General features: G+C 37.5%; 1 protein-coding gene across 2 annotated transcripts in view; it reads left to right on the top strand.

Annotated features, from left to right (window-relative positions):
• Positions 1-20,863, top strand: part of GABRG3 (gamma-aminobutyric acid type A receptor subunit gamma3) — a 675,209-nt gene that overhangs the window by 14,953 nt on the left and 639,393 nt on the right. For both annotated transcript variants that reach the window (XM_072737022.1, XM_072737023.1), the window contains exon 3: positions 20,173-20,240. In XM_072737022.1, coding sequence (XP_072593123.1) covers positions 20,173-20,240 — 68 coding nt within the window. The remainder of the gene's footprint in view (positions 1-20,172; positions 20,241-20,863) is intronic.

Genomic DNA, 20,863 nt, shown 5'->3' with positions numbered 1-20,863 from the left:
TATTTTAAGAAAAATTAAAAGACATAAGGTTTTAATCCAAAGGAATGAAACACAAGTGTTGTATTGTAGGTGCTTGTATGCCAGAGGAAGAGAGAGTTGAAGGGAGGGTGTGTTGTGTGTGATATTTTGGGGTCTCTAAAGCACAGCAACTTGATGGATCACAATGTAAGTGCCTCAGTTGAGCACTGATTTTCCAATGACCTTTCTAACTATCTTTTCCTGTCTTAATGCACATCAGATGAATGTCTCAACTGTACATTTAGGTTAACTTGGTTAGTCTTGACTTAAAAACTACAGCCTACTATACAGATGGGTGAGTTGTCATTTTCCAACAATTACTGTATATCCAGAAAATAATTCAAATGTATTCACTCCATTTTCAGAACAGATGTAGGAGGAGAGGAAACAGACATTCTTAATTGTTGTGCTCAAAGTAAAAGGATTACTGTAGACTTAGTTAACTGATTCTCTCACAAATTAATTCAAATGCATAGGGAGGTGGAGAACAAATTTTGTGAAGAAATTATACCTGTCATCTCTGTGGGAGACTAATAAAGCATCCAAGGGATACTGGGTTAAGACCTCAGCTTCCCCACATAATCCCTGCCATTTTGGGCAGTGATCCCTTTGACACATGTACCTTAGCACTTAGGATTTCACCATGGCACATTTTACCTAAGGCCTGTGTAAGGCAAGGCTATATTAGAATATATGCCCGTGGTTTGGTTCATTAAAATGATTTTTTACTAGGCTATAATTTTTTCTTGTAGGAGACATATAATGAGATCTCAATGTATAAGTACTTTTTAACATGTAATTTGGTAAATAACTCTGATCACATGTCCTTAGGAATAATCTAATGTCTGGACTTGATTTGAATATGCAATTCAGTTTATAGAATAACAAGTGATCTGTTTCTTATGTTTATTCATTACCACTGCAGAAACTGAGCAAAATAGTTTTATGTGGCTTTAGAGAGGGTTTGAGTGAGAAAAGAAATGGACTCAAATAAGGGTTCTTCCACCAGTTGCCAGCAGGTTCCATGCAAGAAACAATGTCACTGACTGGTAGGTACTATCTCTAAATGAGATAATTAAAAATATATCCATGTCTTGTCATAAGAATTGTAGATTAAAACACCTGACACATAAAGAGAGGACAGAACATGTCCTCTGCCTTCCATCCACTGTGTTCCTAGACCTACACACTGTGTTGGCCTGGTTTATCAGTAGTGAAATAGAACTTGCAGGCAGCTCCACTGTCATAAAAGCTTTGCTTTATGTGGAGATTTCTGTTCAGCTGTCAGCATTTCATCAGTATGTAATTAACATCCTGATCAAAAATATCTTACAGATCCTTTTATAAAGTATTACCGTGCTCATATCGATTAGGTTGTTTATCCTACTAACTCACATTTGAGGGACAAATGCAGATGTGAAAATCATAGTTTCATAGAATATCATGGCTTGAAGAGATTCCAAAAGAAATCTGTCCAGAAGTTTATAAATGTGGCTTTATATCAGAATTACCTGGGGATCTCTTTAAAATACAGAGATCAGCGCCCAACCATATTATTTTTCTGTTTTCTAGTTCACTGGTTTTAACTTAGATCTATATAATTACCATTCTTCTGCTTGCTTTGGGTTTCACTTGCTTTATTTTTAGTTTCTTAAAGTGGAAGATGAAGTCATAGATTTTAGACCTTCTTATCTAATTTAGTGTATAGTGCTACAAATTCTTCCTAAGCAATACTATACTAGCATTCCACAGATTTCAGGTTTTTTTTGTTTCATTTACATTCAATTAAAAACACCCTACTAATTTCCTTTTTAATTTCTTCTTTCACCCATGCAAGGTGCTCATTTAGGTGTCTGATAATCATTTCCCAAATACTTGAGATTTTTCCAGTTTTTCTTTCTGTTATTGATTTCTGATTAAAATCCACTGTGGTCAGTGAACATACTTTGTATGATTTGGATTTATTTATTTTACTTTTTTTAATATTTTTTATTGAGGTTCAATTTGCCAACATATAGCATAACACCCAGTGCTCATCCCATCTAGTGCCCCCCTCAGTGCCCATCACCCAGTCACCCCAACCACCCACCCACCTCCAACACCCCTTGTTCCTCTCCCAGAGTTAAGTGTCTCTCATTGTCTATCACCCTCACTGATATTTCCCACTCATTTTCTCTCCTTTCCCCTTTATTCCCTTTCACTATCTTTTATATTCCAAATGAATGAGACCATATAGTGTTCGTCCTTCTCCGATAGACTTACTTCACTCAGCATAATACCCTCCAGTTCCATCCCCTTTGAAGCAAATGGTGGGTATTTGTCGTTTCTAATGGCTGAGTAATATTCCATTGTATACCTTATACTGCATCTTCTTTATCCATTCATCTTTCAATGGACACCGAGGCTCCTTCCACAATTTAGCTACTGTGGACAATGCTGCTATAAACATAGAGGTGCAGGAGTCCTGGAATTTCACTGCATCTGCATCTGCATCTTTGGGGTAAATCCCCAACAATGCAATTGCTGGGTCATAGGGCAGATCTATATTTAACTCTTTGAAGAACCTCCACACAGTTTTCCAGAGTGGCTGCACCAGTTCACGTTTCCACCAACAGTGCAAAAGGGTTCCCCTTTCTCCACATCCTCTCCAACATTTGTTTCCTGTCTTGTGAATTTACCCCATTCTCACTGGTGTGAGGTGGTATCTCATTGTGGTTTTGATTTGTGTTTCCCTGATAGCAAGTGATGCGGAGCATTTTCTCACGTACTGGTTGGCCACGTGTAGGTCTTCTTTGGTCAAATTTCTGTTCATGTCTTACCCACTTCATGATTGGATTGTTTGTTTCTTTGCTGCTGAGTTTAATAAGTTCTTTATAGATCTTGGGTTCTGGCTGGCCCTTTTTCTGATATGTCATTTGCAAATATCTTCTCCCATTCTGTAGGTTGTCTTTTAGTTTTGTTGACTGTTTCTTTTGCTGTGCAGAAGCTTCTTATCTTGATGAATTCCCAATAGTTCATTTTTGCTTTTGTTTCCCTTGCCTTCATAGATGTATCTTGCAAGAAGTTGCTGTGGCCAAGTTCAAAGAGGGTGTTGCCTGTGCTCCCCTCTAGGACTTTGTTGGAAACTTGTCTCACATTTAGATCCTTCATCCATTTTGAGTTTATCTTTGTGTATGATGTAAGAAAATGGTCTAGTTTCATTCATCTGCAGGTGGCTGTCCAATTTTCCCAGGACCATTTATTTAAGAGACTATCCTTTTTCCAGTGGATACTCTCTCCTGCTTTGTTGAATGTTAGTTGACCATAGAGTTAACGGCTCATTTCTGGGTTCTCTATTCTATTCCATTGATCTATGTGTCTGTTTTTGTGCCAGTATGACACTGTCTTGATGATCACAGCTTTGTAGTACAACTTGAAATCCGGTATTGTGATGCCCCAGCCCTGGTTTTTTTGTTTGTTTGTTTTCAATATTCCTCTGGCTATTTGAGGTCTTTTCTGATTCCATACAAATGGTAAGATTATTTGTTCCATCTCTCTGAAGAAAGCCTGTGGTATTTTGATAGGGATTGCATTGAATGTGTAAATTGCCCTGGGTAGCATAGACATTTTCACAGTATGAATTCTTCCACTCCATGAGCATGGAATACTTTTCCATCTCTTTGTGTCTTCCTCAATTTCTTTCAGAAGTGTTCCATAGTTTTTAGGATATAGATCCTTTACCTCTTTGGTTAGGTTTGTTCCTAGGTATCCTATGCTTTTGGGTGCAATTGTAAATGGAATTGACTCCTTAATTTCTCTGTCTTCAGTCTCATTGTTAGTGTAGAGAAATGCCACTGATGTCTGGGCATTGATTTTGTATTCTGCCATACTGCCGAATTGCTATATGAGTTCTAGCAATCTTGGGGTGGAGTCTTTTGGCTTTTCTACGTACAGTATCATGTCATCTGCGAAGAGGGAGAGTTTGACTTCTTCTTTGCCAATTTGAATGCCTTTTATTTCTTTTTGTTGACTGATTGCTGAGGCTTGGACTCCTAGTACTATGTTGAATAGCAGTGGTGAGAGTGGACATCCCTGTCTTGTTCCTGATCTTAGGGGAAAGGCTCCCAGTGTTTCCCATTGAGAATGGTATTTGCTGTGGGCTTCTCATAGATGGCTTTTAAGATGCTGAGAAATGTTCCCTCTATCCCTACACTCTGAAGAGTTTTGATCAGGAATGGATGCTGTATTTTGTCAAATGCTTTCTCTGCATCTATTGAGAAGATCATGGGCTTCTTGTTTTTTCTCTTGTTGATATCATCTATCACGATGATTTCTTTATGAGTGTTGAACCAACCTTGCATCCCGAGGATAAATCCCAATTTGTCATGCTGAATAATCTTCTTAATGTATTGTTGGAACCTATTGGCTAGTATCTTGTTGAGAATTATTACATCTGTGTTCATCAGGGATATTGGTCTGTAATTCTCCTTTTGGGTGGGATCTTTGGTTTTGGAATTAAGGTGATGCTGGTCTCATAGAATGAATGTTGGAAGCACTCCATCTCTTTCTATCTTTCTGAACAGCTTTAGTAGAATAGGTATGGTTTCTTCTTTAACCGTTTGATAGAATTCCCCTGGGAAGCCATCTGGCTCAGGACTCTTGTGTCTTGGGAGGTTTTTGATGACTGCTTCAATTTCCTCCCTGGGTATCGGCCAGTTCAGGTTCTGTTCCTTGGTATTGGTGGTGATCTCTCCTTTCTCATTCATGAATTTATTAATTAATTCTCTCTTCTTTTTAATAAGGCTGGCTAATGGTTTATCTATCTTATTAATTCTTTCAAAGAACCAACTCCTGGTTTTGTTGATCTGTTCCACAGTTCTTCTGGTCTCTATTTCATTGAGTTCTGCTCAAATCTTTATTAATTCTCTTCTTCTGCTGGGTGTAGGATCTATTTGCTGTTTTTTCTCCAGCTCCTTTAGGTGCAAGGTTATCTTGTGTATTTGAGTTCTTTCCAGTTTTTGGATGGATGCTTGTATTGCGATGTATTTCCCCCTCAGGACTGCTTTTGCTGTACCCCCAAAGATTTTGAATGGTTGTATCTTCATTCTCATTAGTTTCCATGAATATTGTTAATTCTTCCCTAATTTCCTGGTTGACTCTTTCATCTTTTAGCAGCATGGTCCTTAACCTCCCCATGTTTGATATCCTTCCAAACTTCTTCTTGTGATTTAGTTCTAGTTTCAAAGCATTATGGTCTGAAAATATGCAGGGGACAATCCCAATCTTTTGGTATCGGTTAAGACCTGATTTGTGAGCCAGTTTGTGGTCTATTCTGGAGAAAGTTCCATGTGCACTTGAGAAGAATATGTATTCAGTTGCATTTGGATGTAAGTTCTGTAAATATCTGTGGAATCCATCTGGTCCAGTGTATGATTTAAAGCTCTTGTTTCTTTGGAGATGTTATGCTTAGAAGATCTGTCTATAATAGAAAGCACGTGTTCAAGTAACCAAGTATAAGTGTATAATTATCTAAGTATGTCTTAACTTTGGTTATTAATTGATGGCGATACTTGGCAGCTCCCATATTTGGGGCATAAATATTCATGACTGTTAGGTCCTCTTGTTGGATAGATCCCTTAAGTATGATATAGTGTCCCTCTTCAAATCTTATCACAGTCTTTGGGATAAACTTTAATGTATCCGATATAAGGATGGCTACCCCTGCTTTCTTTCCAGGACCTTTGAATGCAAATGGTTCTCCAACCTTTTATTTTCCGGCTGTAGGTGTCTTTACATCTAAAATGAGTCTCTTGTAGACAGCAAATAGATGGGTCTTCATTTTTTATCCAGTCTGAAACCCTGTGCCTTTTGATGGGGTCATTAAGCCCATTCATTTTCAGAATTACTATTGAAAGATATGAATTTAGTGTCATCATGATACCTATTCAGTCCCTGTTTTTGTGGATTGTTTCCTTGGACTTCCTCTTTCTTTTACAGAGTCCCCCTTAATATTTCTTGCAGAGCTGATTTGGTGGTCACATATTTTTTCAGTTTCTGCCTATCTTATAAGCCCTTTATCTCTCCTTCTATTCTGAATGAGAGCTTTGTTGGATAGAGTATTCTTGGCTGCATGTTCTTCTCATTTAGGACCCTGAATATATCCTGCTAGCCCTTTCTGGCCTGCCAGGTCCTGTGGAGAGGTCTCCTGTTATCCTAATACTTCTCCCCATAAAGGTTAGAGATTTCTTGTCTCTTTCTGCTTTAAGGATCCTCTCTTTATCTTTGGAATTTGCAAGTTTCCCTATTAAATGACAGGGTGTTGAGTGATTTTTGTTGATTTTAGCGGGGGGGGGGGGGGGTGTCTCTATCTCCTCGATCTGAATGCCTGTTTCCCTTCCCAAGTTAGGGAAGTTCTCAGCTATGATTTGTTCAAATACATATTCTGGCCCTCTGGCCCTTTCGGCGCCCTCTGGAACCCCAATTAAATGTAGATTTTTTCTTTCTGAGGCTGTCATTTATTTCCCTTATCCTATCATCATGATCTTTTCATTTTTTTCCTCTTTTTTCCTAAGTTTTCTTCCTTGCCATCTCTGTGTCACCCACTGGTTCTTCTACCTCATTAACCCTCATCATTAGGACATCCAGTTTGGATTGCATCTCATTTAATTTTTAATTTTGGCCTGATTAGATCTAAATTCTGCAGTCATGAAGTTTCTTGAATCCTTTATGCTTTTTTTTAGAGCCACCAGTTGCTTTATAATTGTGCTTCTGAATTGGCTTTCTGACTTTGAACTGTAATCCAAATTTTGTAACTCTGTGGGAGAGAAGACTGTTTCTGATTCTTTATTTTGTGGTGAGTTTTACCTTCTAGTCATTTTGCTCAGTGCAGAGTGGCCAAAAAAAAGTTGTACTGGATAAAGGAGAAAAAGAGAGAAAAGAAAGAAAAAAAAACAGGCCGGAGTGGGGGGAACAAACAAAACAAAAAACAGGGGGGAGTATCCTCTGATTCTATATACTGTAAATCCCTCGACTTCCCTTGGAATTTTCCAGTGCTGTTTGGTCAATAACTTGCTTTTCCCCTGCCCTTCTAGCTGGTCTTCTCGGGGAGGGGCCTGCTGTGCTGATTCTCAGATGTGAGCACCTGGGGGAGCTGCCCTGCCCCCTGCCAGATGCAGGACTCAGTCCTATGAGGCCCCTGCTCAGTCCCAAGTACAAGGTGACACCAGGAGGAACAACAACAGTGGCGGCGGCCAGCTCTCCAACTCTGGAGTCAGCTCCCACAGTAACTGCAGAGCTCCCCGTCTGCAGGGCCCTGGATGCTCCTCGGGCTGAGCCCCCGATCTGTACAGCTAGGGGCCGCCTGGCAACAACAACAACAACAAAACAAAACAAAACAAAATAACAAACAAAAAACAGAAATAATCTTTCAGAGCAAGACATTAGCAAAGAAGATAAGGTTCTGGAGTAGATTGTGTGCATGGTATATATGGGAATGGGAATGGTTCCACACATGCAACATATCATGGAATGCCCAGGGCACAAGGATAGAGAGGGTTCTATCTTAAGCAATCAAAATAAGCAGCTAATTAAATATTCTAGAAACACATTATCTTTGCCTGGTCCTTTTATCTAGAAAAATTAAGGCAGCTTCACTGTGGTCAAAATCTTTCAGTTCTTTAAAAATCTTGCATCATGGTTTCCTAGCCTCTGTTATTTCTTATGATAAATCAGTCATCATTTTCCTTCTTCATATAATGTAACTTTATCTGTCTGCTCTTAAGATTTTGTTCTTCACCGACTACTTAGCAGTTTGATAATGACATGTCTAGATAGAGCTTTCTTTATATTTATGATTTTTGGTGTTTGATGACTCACTTAGATCTGCGATTTGATGTCTTTCATAAGTTTGGGAAAATTCTTGGCCAAAATTTCTTCAAATTTTTTCATCCCAATATCTCTTTTTCTGGGAATTCAATTCTATACATATTTTTCTTCATTAATCATTAGATGCAATTGGACTGTCTGGATATTCAAAAATAATTACAGTCAAGGCTGTATTAACTATCTACGGTATAATGGCTATAGGGGAGTGAACCACAGTACCCAAGGAAGGCTCCTATCCTCATACCATATTCACTCTTTATCTCAGTATCTAAGTTTATTCCCATCATGGTCCTTGTCACTATCAAAATAACTGATTTATGATTAGTTTACTTGTTTTCTGTCTGTTTAACTCACTATGATTTAAAGTCTATGAAAGAAAGTAGGAGCTTTATGTCTTGACTATGGGCTATCCTCAGTTCCTAGGACAGTGTCTAGCTCAGTAATTACTCATTGATTATTTGATGAATGAATGAAGAATGTTAGATAGGAAGGCAAAGATAGGATTTACCATATACTCTTAGAAAGGATAATATTAAAACACAAATATTAATAAAAGACGTTCATTGTAATACTGAAAAGTTGAATTGTAAAAGTAGGTTGGAAAGTGAAAGAAATTTGAAAGAGTTCAGTAAAAAGTATTTTGTACTATTAATTCTTAATTGGTTTTAATAGAATCACAGGATCACAGCTGGCTTTTGACTTCATATAAGTGGAATCATGTAGTGTTTTTCTGTTTGTGGCTGGCTTATTTCACTCAACATAATGTTATCAAGGTTCATCTATACTCTAGCATATGACAGATTTCCTTCTTTTCTAAGGATGAGTAGTTCCATTGTATTTGTATATACTTTTCTTATCCACCCGTATGTTGATTGACATTTAGATTACTTCCACCTCTTGGCTACTGTGATTTCAGAAGTTTTTAAGTTTAATATAGTCCCATTTATCTATCTTTGCCTTTGTCCTTTGGGCTTTTGATGTCATATTCAAGAATTCATTGCCAAATGCAATATCATGAATACTTGCCCATGTTGTTTTAGGAGTTTTCTAAGAGTCTTGTAGTTTTAGGTATTATTTTAAGATCTTTGATACATTTTGAGTTAATTTCTCTATATGGGGTAAGATAATTTTATAGCTTCATTCTTTTCACATAGATATGCAGTTTTTACATCATTTGATGAAGAGACTGTCCTTCCCCATTATATAGTTTTGGCACTCTTGTCAAATATCATTTGGCCATATACATAAAGGTGTTTCATTGGTCTATATATCTCTTAATGCCACTACCACACTGACTTGATTACTGTTGCTTTGTAGTATGTTTAGGGATATGTGAGACTACTGCCTTGAGTCTTTTTTTTCTTACGACTGTTATGATCTTTAAGGACCCTTGAGATTCAATATAGATTTTAGAATGGAATTTTCTGTTTCTGCCAAAAATGTCATTGGAATTTTGGATAGTATTGACATCTTAAAAATATTAAGTCTTCCCACCCATGAACACAGGATGTCTTTCACTTTCTGGTGTCTTTTTAATTTTTTTTTTAAGATTTTTATTTTTTTATTTATGAGAGACACAGAGAGAGAGAGAGAGTCAGAGACATAGGCAGAGGGAGAAGCAGGCTCCATGCAGGGAGCCCAACGTAGGACTTGATCCCGGGACTGCAAGATCACACCCTGAGCCAAAGGCAGACGCTCACCTGCTGAGCCACCCAGGCATCCCTTTTTAAATTTCTGTCACCAGTGTTTTGTGGTTTTCAATGTACAAGTCTTTTTCTCCTTGGGTTGAATTTATTTCTAAGTATTTTACTCTTTTTGATGTTATTGTAACTTGAACTGTTTTTTGAATTTCTTTTTCAGATTATTCATTGTTAGTGCATAGAAATCCAACTGATTTTTGTGTTTTTATATCCTGCAACTGATGAACTTGTGTATGTGTGTGTATGTGCATAGAATCTTTAGAGTTTTCAACTTATAAGGTAATGTTTCTGTATAGCTATAATTTTTCTTCTTCCTTTATATTTAGGATGCCTTTTATTTGTTTGTTGTATAGGCTGTGGGCTTTTCATGTGTGTCCTTTGTTATATTGTGGTAATTTCTCTCTGTTGTGAGTTTGTTGAATTTTTTTTTTTTACTGTGAGAGGATATTAAGTTTTGTCAAATGCTTTCTGTGAATCAATTGACATTATGTGTTTTCCTTAATTTGTTTTAATGTTTTATATATATATATATATATATATATATATATATATATATAAAACAAGTTGGATCACACAAGTTGGATCTTTGATTTTTTAACCATTGAGGCAATACGTGGATGTGTCTTTTTTTTTTTTTGAGGCATTTAAACCATTTTCTTTTTTTTTAGAGAGGGAGGAGGGGAGGGGAAGAGAGAAAGAGAGAGTTAGCAAGCAGGGGAGGGACAGAGGGAGAGAGAGAATCTTAAGCAGGCTCCACACAGGGCTCAGTCTCGCTACCCTGAGATCCTGACCTGTGCCTAAATCAAGAGTCAGATGCCTAACTGACTGAGCCACCTAGGCACCACAATCCATTTACTTTTAAAGTGACTATTGTTATGGAAAGACTTACATTGCCATTTTAGTGTTTTCTGTATGTCTTACACATTTTTGTCCCTCCTTTCCTCTCACTGCATTTTTTAATTTTCATTTATTTTTTGTAGTGACCTGTTTTGTTTCCCTTCTCACTTCCTTTTGTTTATATCCTATAAGGTATTTTCTTTGTGGTTACTATTATACTAAACATCTTAAAGTTATAATAATCTATGTTAAACTGATAATAACTTCAACTGCATATAAAAACTCTACTTCTTTACATCTCCGTACCCCCTGAAAACTTTATGCTTCTGATGACATAAATTACTTATTTTTATACTGTATATTCATTAACATAGATTTATGGGTACTTTCTATACATTTTTAGAAATCCCTATCATATTTAAGTGTGGTTTATGTACCTACATTACAATACTCTAGGATTATATATTTATTTGTATACATTTACCAGGTAATTTTGTATTTTTGTGTAGTTTTGCATTTCTGTTCATTATCTTTTTGCTTCAACTTGAAAGACTGCCTTCAGTATTTCTTGTAGGTCAGGTCTTATGGTAATGAACTTACTCAGTTTTTGTTTGGCTGGGAAAGTCTTAATTTCTCCTTCATTTTTGAAGGATGGTTTTTCCATGCATGATACTCTTGGTTTTCAGTTTTATCTTTCAGCACTTGGAATATATTATCTCATTACCATTGATGCATCAAAGTTTCTGCTAAAAAATCCAATGATGATCTAATAGGAGCTCCCTTATATGTGATGAATCATTTCTCTGTTTTCAAGATTCTCTCTTTGTGTGTGATTTTTTAGTTTGATTATGATGTGTCTCTGTGTAGATCTCTTAAAATTATCCTACTTGGAGTTCCTTGAGCTTCTTGAATTTGTATATCCATTTATCTTCTCCAAATTGGGACATTTTTGGCCGTAATTTCTTCATATAGGTTCCGCACTTGTGTTTCTTTTCTTTCTGGAACTCTCATATGCATATGTTGTTCGCTTGATGGTATCTCATAAATCCCTTAAACTATCTTCATTTTTCTTCATTCTTTTTTTCTTTTGGTTCATCCAGCTTGGTAATTTTGAATGTCCTCTTATTGAGATACTGATTCTTTCTTCTGCTTGGTGAAGTCTGCTCCTGTGTCCCTCAAGTGAATTTTTTTTCTTTTTTCCCCCCCTTTTAAAAAGATTTTATTTATTCATGAGAGACACACAGAGAGAGGCAGAGACATAGGCAGAGGGAGAGGCAGGCTCTTCACTGACCAGGGATCCCATTGTGAAGCTCCATCCCACATGGCCTCAGCCAAAAGCAGGTGTTTGATCAACTAAGCTACCCAGGTGCCCCTGTTATACATTTTAAAGTACAATAAGATCTGTTACATACCAGGCTTTTAATACCATTCTCAATCTGCTTGTTGTTTAAAGATGTAATGCATTATTTTTTTCATATCTACCATGGGCTAAAAATTCTGTTGGTGAATATACTTTGATATTCCCAGTTAGGTAGTAGAAAGGACAAGGTGCTATCATGAAGAGCATTGCTAAGATGTATCTTTCCTGTTGTAGTAAATTGAGTTCATGCTTGGAGGAAAACTTCACTTGGTTTACAGATTGTAGAAAATGAGCCCCAGAAAATTTAAGTTGTTTTCACAAGGTCATATGGTGACTTCAGATTCAAATTTATAAAATTATTAGATTTTTCAGATGCCTTTCTAAATTCCTTTATCTTTATTACCACCAAACTCTTAAGAGGTGGAAATCTGTATCCCCATTGGAGTCCTGAAGCTGTGGTTCTGAACTTTAACATCAGTACTCTCTTCATTCTTTGGAGAATATGAATTCTCAGGCTGTCTACCTCAGTAATACATTTTTATATGAATGCATACAAAAGCAGAATCTCACTGTTTGCCTTCTTTCTTATTATTTATCAGGTGTGGCCCAGGTCTGAGGTGATGACAACTTTATCTTGATCTTTTTTTTTTTTTTTTTTTTTTTAATTTATGATAGTCACAGAGAGAGAGAGAGAGAGGCGGAGACACAGGTAGAGGGAGAAGCAGGCTCCATGCACCGGGAGCCTGACGTGGGATTCGATCCCGGGTCTCCCAGATCGCGCCCTGGGCCAAAGGCAGGCACCAAACCGCTGCGCCACCCAGGGATCCCTATCTTGATCTTTTAACTCTTGTTGGTCCACTTAGGATCACATACTTAATGACTGGGATGATTGGGAAAGAAATAAGGCTTTAGAGTTGGCATCTATAGTACTAGGATTAATGGAGATGGGATTAGCTGTAAACCTTATAATGGAATGTCAGAATCAAGTTAAGTGGCCAAGTAGGAACCCTAACAAAGCTGAAATGGAACCCAAAATAGTGCTTTCAGTGCTCCAGGACTAACCTATGTCAAACATGGTCTTAGGGTCTTGATAAAATTATGATAGTCACCAAGGTTGCCCATTCTATGTACCTCTTCCCCTCAAATCCCTTCACTCATCCCTGCATAACCTAGTATTCTCCTATCTAGAGGAAAACATTTGAAAACACATCTCTGTCAAGTGGTATAGATGGACTTAATGTAAACCTCAGAGGCAGTATTTGCATTTTAAGAAGAGACTGGAAAGTTTTATTTATGATGATGGTGATAGTGATGATAAACTCCCACTAAGTTATTGTTTTTAAAATATTTTATTTATTTTTCTGAGAGAGAGAGAGAGAGAGAGAGAGCAAGTACATACAAGCAGGAGTGGCAGAGGAAGAGGGAGAAGCAGGCTCCCTGCTAAGCAGGGAGACCTAGAGGGGTCAATCTCAGGGTCCTGAGATCATGACCTGAGGTAAAAGCAGATGCTTAGCCAGCTAAGCCACCCAGGTGCCCCTTATTCCTCTTTTTAAAATTTTATTTGCCAGGATTTAAATCTTTCTGTCAGTATATCTAAACTTTTCATGAAAAAATAGAATTTAAGTGACTAGAGTGACTTTTAGACATAAATATTAGTTGAAAGGCAACAAATGCAAGATTTTGACATTCTTTTCTGTGTCTAACTCCACGGGCCCCAGCAGCCATAGCAAACATTTACTGAGCACCTACTATTCATTTCACAGCTACGTAACCACCCCCCTGAGTCCCCACCAAGAATTAGGTTTTCCTTTCGGCTCATCTTACACATAGTGGAACTGAGGCACAGAGATGTTAAGACACTTTTCAAAATTACAGAACTTGTAAATGGCAGAGCCACTCTGTAAAGCTAGGCAGCATGCTCTACTGGCTGTGTCACCTCACTTAACACTTTTGCTTAGTGTCCTTTGGGGTCTACATTCCTCCTCCCTCTTGCTGCCAGTCTGGGGCTAACTCATAAAGCATTATCTTCTGTGGAGAGCTATAATCACCTGAGCCTTCCCTCATTCTGCATTTTATATCCCTGTCAACACCTACTGGCCCTGTATCTCATCTATTGTAGTCTGTATTTCTGTCATTGTCTATATCTTGTTTGTTTATGAATGAGCATAAATGGTTTCATTTGCTCTCCCAGTACCATTCTCAGCTTTTTCCTCTCCCAGGAATCTAATGTAATTTCTATTGTAACAGATGCCTATTTCCAGGAGTATCCTTGTATTGGACAATCTTTTATCAGCTTTTGACTACTTGGTCTTGACTACTTGCATCAATTTGTGGTTGTCATCAGGTTCCTGGGGACATTTAAAAATTATTATTCCTGTTACAGTTTTCAATCTCATGTGAACATTTAACATGTAAAATCCATTTAAATATAATAAACCAAATTTTTAATAATTTGTTTTAATAATAAAAACAATTTTCAGAAAGCATAGTTATCTAGTATTCAATGAGTACCTACTGTGTGTCAGGAACTGTGGCAGATACTGTGGGAAGGGGTGAGACTAAGTCACCAGTAGACCCTTCTCTCCAAGAGCCAGTCTTCATTGGGAATGTTAAGGGCTGCTTATGACTTAAAAGTAGCAAGTGACCTAAGAATATGGAGATTCAGAGAAAGGCAGTACACCTTTTCCTCTCAGTTACTATATGTAAAGTAATTTTTCCTAATAGATCCCAGGCACTTATTTAAAATTTGTATGAGCCATCTTTTGTAAGAGATACTAATCAAATGACTCAAGAAAACCAAATGATTATTAGTACTGGTCTTTGTGGTCTTTGAGGACTACTACTTCAACATATTGTGTGTTTTGTGTAAATCTTTAACCTCATTCCCTCTGGGATGGATTCCCGCTCTTTTACTTTCCCCAGAGGAATTGACACTGACTCACCTAGGGTCCCATGAATCCACTAAGCATAACTCCTCTGTTTTCTACTTTCTTTTTTATTTTCTCCTCCAATTTTTCTCAAGTAAAACGTGCTATTGTAATTCTATGGTTTTAGAGAGAAAGAGGGTGCCTGGGTGACTCATAGATGGCTAAGCATCTGACTCTTGATTTTGGCTCAGGTAATGATTTTCAGGGTTTTGAGGTCCAGGCCCACATCTGGCCCTGTGCTGGACATGAAGCTTGCTTAAGATTCTCCCTCTCTCCCTCTGCCCCTTCCTACCCTCCCTCCAGCTCGTGCCCTCTCTCCCCAACCCCGCAAAAGAGAGAAAGTTCTGGGGCCTTTGAGAAGCCAGCTCAATACACCTTTCCATTTAGTCTTAGAGAAGTTAGAAGATGTGGAATTGGATCACCAGTGTGCTCCTTACGTGCTATGAGAAGCTCAGAGCTGACCTTATTTTGAGGCACAGTGACATATTTGAATGACATTGGTGCTCATATTGGGGGGCCCAAGGCCAGAACTGTAACCACCACATTAGGAAGGGAGAAAAATCAAAGATGTTTGTTAAGATTTATATGTAACTGGGAAGCAATGGACTGGTGGCAGATTATAAAGAAATGTTTTTACTACCTATATTATTCGGGTTTGGAATGTTAGACCCCTGGTAAGAAGTACCCATTCACAATACTTAAATGAGGCCCCTTAACATATAACTTGGGAATTTTGGATATGAAATTTGATTTATTTTTTTTTCACAAGAGGAGCTGAGTTTGTCTAATAGGAATCTTGTACTATATTAGACGTGGTTTTGGATGTTGAGCATCAAAAAGAAATAGACTTTTGTGCATTGGAATAATTTACTTACTTTTTATCATGACAGGGTTCCTTTTGTGTCCGAAATAAACAAGGCAAAGAACCTGTTAAACTCCAGGATTTAAGTAGCATTCTGAGCAAAATTCAGCCATGTGCCCTTGCATTCATCAGTAGACAGATCTACCCTAGACCTATACTCTTCCCCTAGCAAGGCCACTCTGACAGGTGCCATTTCTTGTCTGTGCATCTGGGTCATCTCCTCAGCTCATGACTGATAGATAATTCTAGGATGCTTGTTCTAAGATGAGGAAGCCTCTGGTTGAATGGAGAAAAATAACCAAGCAGGTATGTGCATTGGTCTTGTGACAGAGGCAAGTAGAAGAACAGTCTTACATTACTGCCTTTGGGCCACATGCATCTTTCCAGGGAATAAATGTGGTTGATGCTTGTCAAGGCTTACCCAGTGCATCTTTGCCATGTTCATTTATGCTGCACAGCTTATGAGTTTGTGATTCTTCTCAGACATACTACTTCTAAATTTATAGGAGATAATGACATCCAAATAGGTAAGGTAGAATTGAAATGAAAAATTGAAAAGTGAATACATTTTTGGGCAAGATATATGAGACTCCGTACCATCAGCCCTATTATATATATATACTCTTTTCCAATAGACTCTTCCCCCGCTCACTCAGAAAATCACATCCCCTCCTCTTGCCTCCTCATTGCTAGCTTCTTTACCTCTGTGTAACTCTTCATCCTTCACCAGCTATCCAGGGCTTAAATCTTTTCTTATTGTGGTAAAATATATGTAACATAAAATTTACTACCTTGGCCACATTTAAGTGTACAGTTCAGTGGTACTGTATGCATGTGTTTTGAAAGCATCACCACCATCCATCTCCAGAACTCTTTTCATCTTGCAAGACTGAAACTCTGTACCCATTAAACACTAACCCCACCATCCCTGCCTCCCCCAGCCCTTGGCAGCCACCATTCTTCTTTCTGTTTCTGTGAATTTTACTATGCCAGTACCTCATATAGGTTGACTTATAAAGTATGTGTCTTTTTTGACTGACATATTTCACTTAGTATAATATCCTTAAGGTTCATCTATGTTGTAACGTGCATCATTGTGTGCATATCTGTATACATAAACACACACATAATTTTAATTTTATATTTATAATTTGAATATTATGATGTTTTGGGATCCCTGGGTGGCGCAGCGGTTTGGCGCCTGCCTTTGGCCCAGGGCGCGATCCTGGAGACCCAGGATTGAATCCCACATCAGGCTCCTGGTGCATGGAGCCTGCTTCTCCCTCTTCTTATGTCTCTGCCTCTCTCTCTCTCTCTCTGTGACTATCATAAATAAATAAAAATTTTAAAAAAATAAAAATAAATATTATGATGTTTTAATATCTTAAAAACCCTTTTTGACTGAGAACAGACTGTTCCTCTGGGGCTAGCCAATTCTTAGAGATAGCAAAGGGCCTAGCCAGAAGCATACTTTTGATATGCAGGCTAACCAATTCAGAGCCACAGTCCCTCTCTGGCCCTTACACTACAGGAAGCGGTATTCTTCTGCCTTAATCATCCCAGGTGTACTAGAGACCACAGTAATTATTCAAACAAGCCAATCCTAACTGTTTATCCTGCCTTGCTGTGTCTTTCCTGCTGAAATCCTATTTATAATCATGGCATAAGTGCCTTCCCTCTCTACTTTGCCCTGGCTTCTGCCTCCTGACTACCCTGATGTCTTTCCATGTGGCCCTACAAGGCATATCTCCAGTGTCCAGGACTTGTGAATATAATAAACTTTGTTATTCTGAGCCTCTTCTCTTGCGGCTACACATGACCATCAAATAAAAGAATACAAACTTGCAGAATCTCTTTCCTTTTAAGGCTAAATAATAGTCCATATGAATACACTACATTTGGTTTATCCATTTATTCCTCCGTGGGCACTCGAGTTGCTTTCCTCTATTGGCTTTTGTGCATGATGATGCTATGAACATGGGTGTACAAATATATGTTTGCTTTTAATTCTTTTGGGTATATACCCAGAAGTGGAATTGCTAGGTTATATAATTCCATGTTTAATTTTTTTTGAAGAACTGCTATACTGTTTTCTATAGTGATTGTATCATTTTACATTCCCACCATGCTTGAGAGTTTGTTTCTCCTCGTCCTTGCCACAACTTGTTATTTTCTGTTGCTGTTGTTTTTCATGGAAGTGAAGTAGTTATCATAATGAAGGTGAAGTGATATCTCATTGTGGTTTTGATTTGCATTTTCCTAATGATAGTGCTGTCTTTTCAAGTGCTTAATGGTCATTTGAATATTTTTGAAGAAATGTCTTAAGTCCTTTGACCATTTTTAAATCAGATATTTTTTGCTTATTTGTTGTTAAGTTGCAGGAGTTCTTTCTATGTTGTAAATTAACCACATATCAGATACGTGAGTTGCATATGTTCCCTCCCATTCTGGAGGTTGCCTTTGCACTCTATTGACTGTGTCTGATACACAGAAGTTTTACATTTTGATGTAATCTAATTTATTTATTTTTTGTAGCCTGTGCTTTTGGTGTCATATGCAAGACATAATTGCCAACTCCAATGTCATGAAGCTTTTCCCCAATGTTCTCTTCTAAGAGTTTTGTAGTTTCTGATTTTACCTTTAGGTCTTTGATCCATTTTAAGTTAATTTTTCTATCTAGCATGAAGTAAGGGTCTAACATCATTCTTTTGCATGTGGATATCCAGTCTACCCAACACCATTTGTTGGGAGACTGTCCCTTTCCCATTTGAATGATCTTGGCTCCCTTGTCAAAGATCATTTGTCAGGGCCATGAGTCTTTGAATTATAAGCCTTGAACCACCTGTGGTTCAGTCTCTTTCCTGGGTGCCACCGTCACTTTCTTAAAAGCTCCTTTTACTTTAGCATGATGTTGCTTAAAAGAGCATTTGCTTAAAACAGTTAATTTCCCCCTGATTTTGGGTGCACATGTATACATCCGTGTGTGTGTGTGTGTTTATTCCAAACTGTTATCCCTTAAGACCTTCAATGTACTTTTGCACTTAATATTCATTTGTCACTTCCCACTTCAAGTTAAGGCTTTATGTGTGTAGGTCCTTTTTAATTTAATGAGATTAAACGCTCTGAAAGCCTAACCTTTAATACCATAAAACAACAAGAAAAGTCTCTTGCAAAAAGTAGGTTGTCAATTGACTGACTTAACACAGGCTCTTGAATGATATCACCAAAGGTTTTGTGGTGTCTAGAAACAGAAAACTTGCTGAATCCAGTGAAGCTGAAGAAAAATGATACTATTCATAGTAGTTAACAAATCTGTCTAAAATGAAGAACAGTCCTTTTATGAAATGTAAGCACTATATACATAACACATAGAATTGTGTTGGGGTGTTTCCCAAAATGCCAACAGCTCTTTGAAGCCAATATGACTTGATTGCCCTGACAGATGTTAGAGTAGTTGGCTCAAACTCATAATCATTGTTTTCATTTTCATGGAGGTGTGGAAAATGTGGCTTGGGCTACAGACTGCTGGATTTGCAATTAATGAGATTGTGAGCTCAGAAGTGCTACTCATAATTCCAAAAGTAGAGTGCGGAAGTCCATTTGTGCATGATTATTTAGTAAAACTGGAGTAAGTTATTGAAATAGTTGAGGATACAAACACTCTTGTAGCTGTAGAAATGACTTGTTTCATGTGCAAAGGTTCAGAGTATTGTTTGTGTTTCTCTAGGGAAGAGATATTCTGAAATCAGTGCTGTCATTCCCTTTATCAATTGCTAAGGGCAGAGGAAAGGGAACCTCCTTCTTTTCAGAGGGCATGAACCCTGACTCAGAGGTTGGCCGGCTCTGCAGTCTCATTATTGGTACTTGCTAAGGAAAGAGAAACTGATTTTCTTTACAAGGAAATGAACCAATTTTATCTTTGATGCACAATGTTGGATTACAATCTCTCGTCTATAAATTCTATGCCCTCATGGTTGAAACTGTAATTCTTTAACTTACTAAAATGTTATTCATTTTTGAGTTACAGGATTTTAAATCTGTGATATGTACGTGTCTTCAGGTTTCACAATGACAATAATCAGTATTCCTTATTCTTCTCTTATGTAGGCACTCTCCAGATCTTGGCTTGAGTCACTTCGCTTTAGAACAATTAGTTATGCGGTCAGGTGACAGATAAGGAACTGGAGCCATCTTTGATATTACTCGTAACTGGGGTTTGGCTTTATAGAAAACCCTGGCATCAAGGATCTTGTGCAGTGTCTTTAATCATTTTATATTTATTGTCTTATATTTTCTTTGCCATATAATCAGCTTAACAAATATTGCAGAATATCTTTACGGTGATCTATTCCTGGCAACATGCAGTGTATAAATGCCCTGTTTTCCAAGAATTTGTTAAATACAAGTAAGAATCTCCTGTCCTTTGAGAATTTTTAAAAGGAAGACAAGCAGGGTTTTAATTGCAACTGCAAGGCAAATCCAAAAGAAATATCCACCCCTTTTCTACATATCTCTGAGGGGTTGGTGCATGAGTCAAAGGAAGTCGAATACTTTCCTCGGCCACTCTGGCACAAAATGTTAACGCACATGTATTTTTCTCCACAGTAAAACCGACCGTAATTGACGTTGACATCTATGTTAACAGCATTGGCCCTGTGTCATCAATAAACATGGTAAGAAGCTCTTTTCTTTTCTGATCTGAAGACCCTTACTTACATTCTAGCTGTGAGTTTCTGTTCGAAATTTATCATGCAGGCTTAAACTCACAATTGACTTCTTAAATCTATAGCATTGATGGGTAGTTTAAATATTGAAAATGGTTTTTAAAATTTTTAAAAATCAAGTAGTGGAGTTTGTGGCCATAGTAGTGAGACATGGCTCTTGTGTTTAAAAGGCATCTCATTCCCCACCTTCTCCACACACGTTATTTACTGCACATGGATCTTCAGATGGGATTATTTGCAATTATGCAGTCATTGACTATATTTGATTTCATTAATATTAGGGATAAATATAAATGACAGCTTTTTTACTTTTGGTTCAGTTTTTCAAGACCCCAAAGACATGCCTTTTTTTGTTTCTTAGGAAAGAATCTGAGATTACCCAGCTTATACTTTGCTCTTCAATTTGAACTCAGGGGGTAAATAAACTATTTATTTATTTATTTATTTATTTATTTATTTATTTATTTATTTATTTACAAGAGAAAGTCTGGCATCAAGTATGTGATTTTCCTGAGTAGGGTATTATCACAGATTTAGAGGCAAAATGAGCTCCAGAAGTAATTGTGATGTGA

The sequence above is a fragment of the Vulpes vulpes genome, chromosome 14 (genome assembly GCF_048418805.1).
Source record: "Vulpes vulpes isolate BD-2025 chromosome 14, VulVul3, whole genome shotgun sequence".
NCBI classification, from domain to species: Eukaryota; Metazoa; Chordata; class Mammalia; order Carnivora; family Canidae; genus Vulpes; species Vulpes vulpes.
Note: the sequence above shows the minus strand (reverse complement) of the source record. Positions and strands in the feature narration are given on the sequence as shown.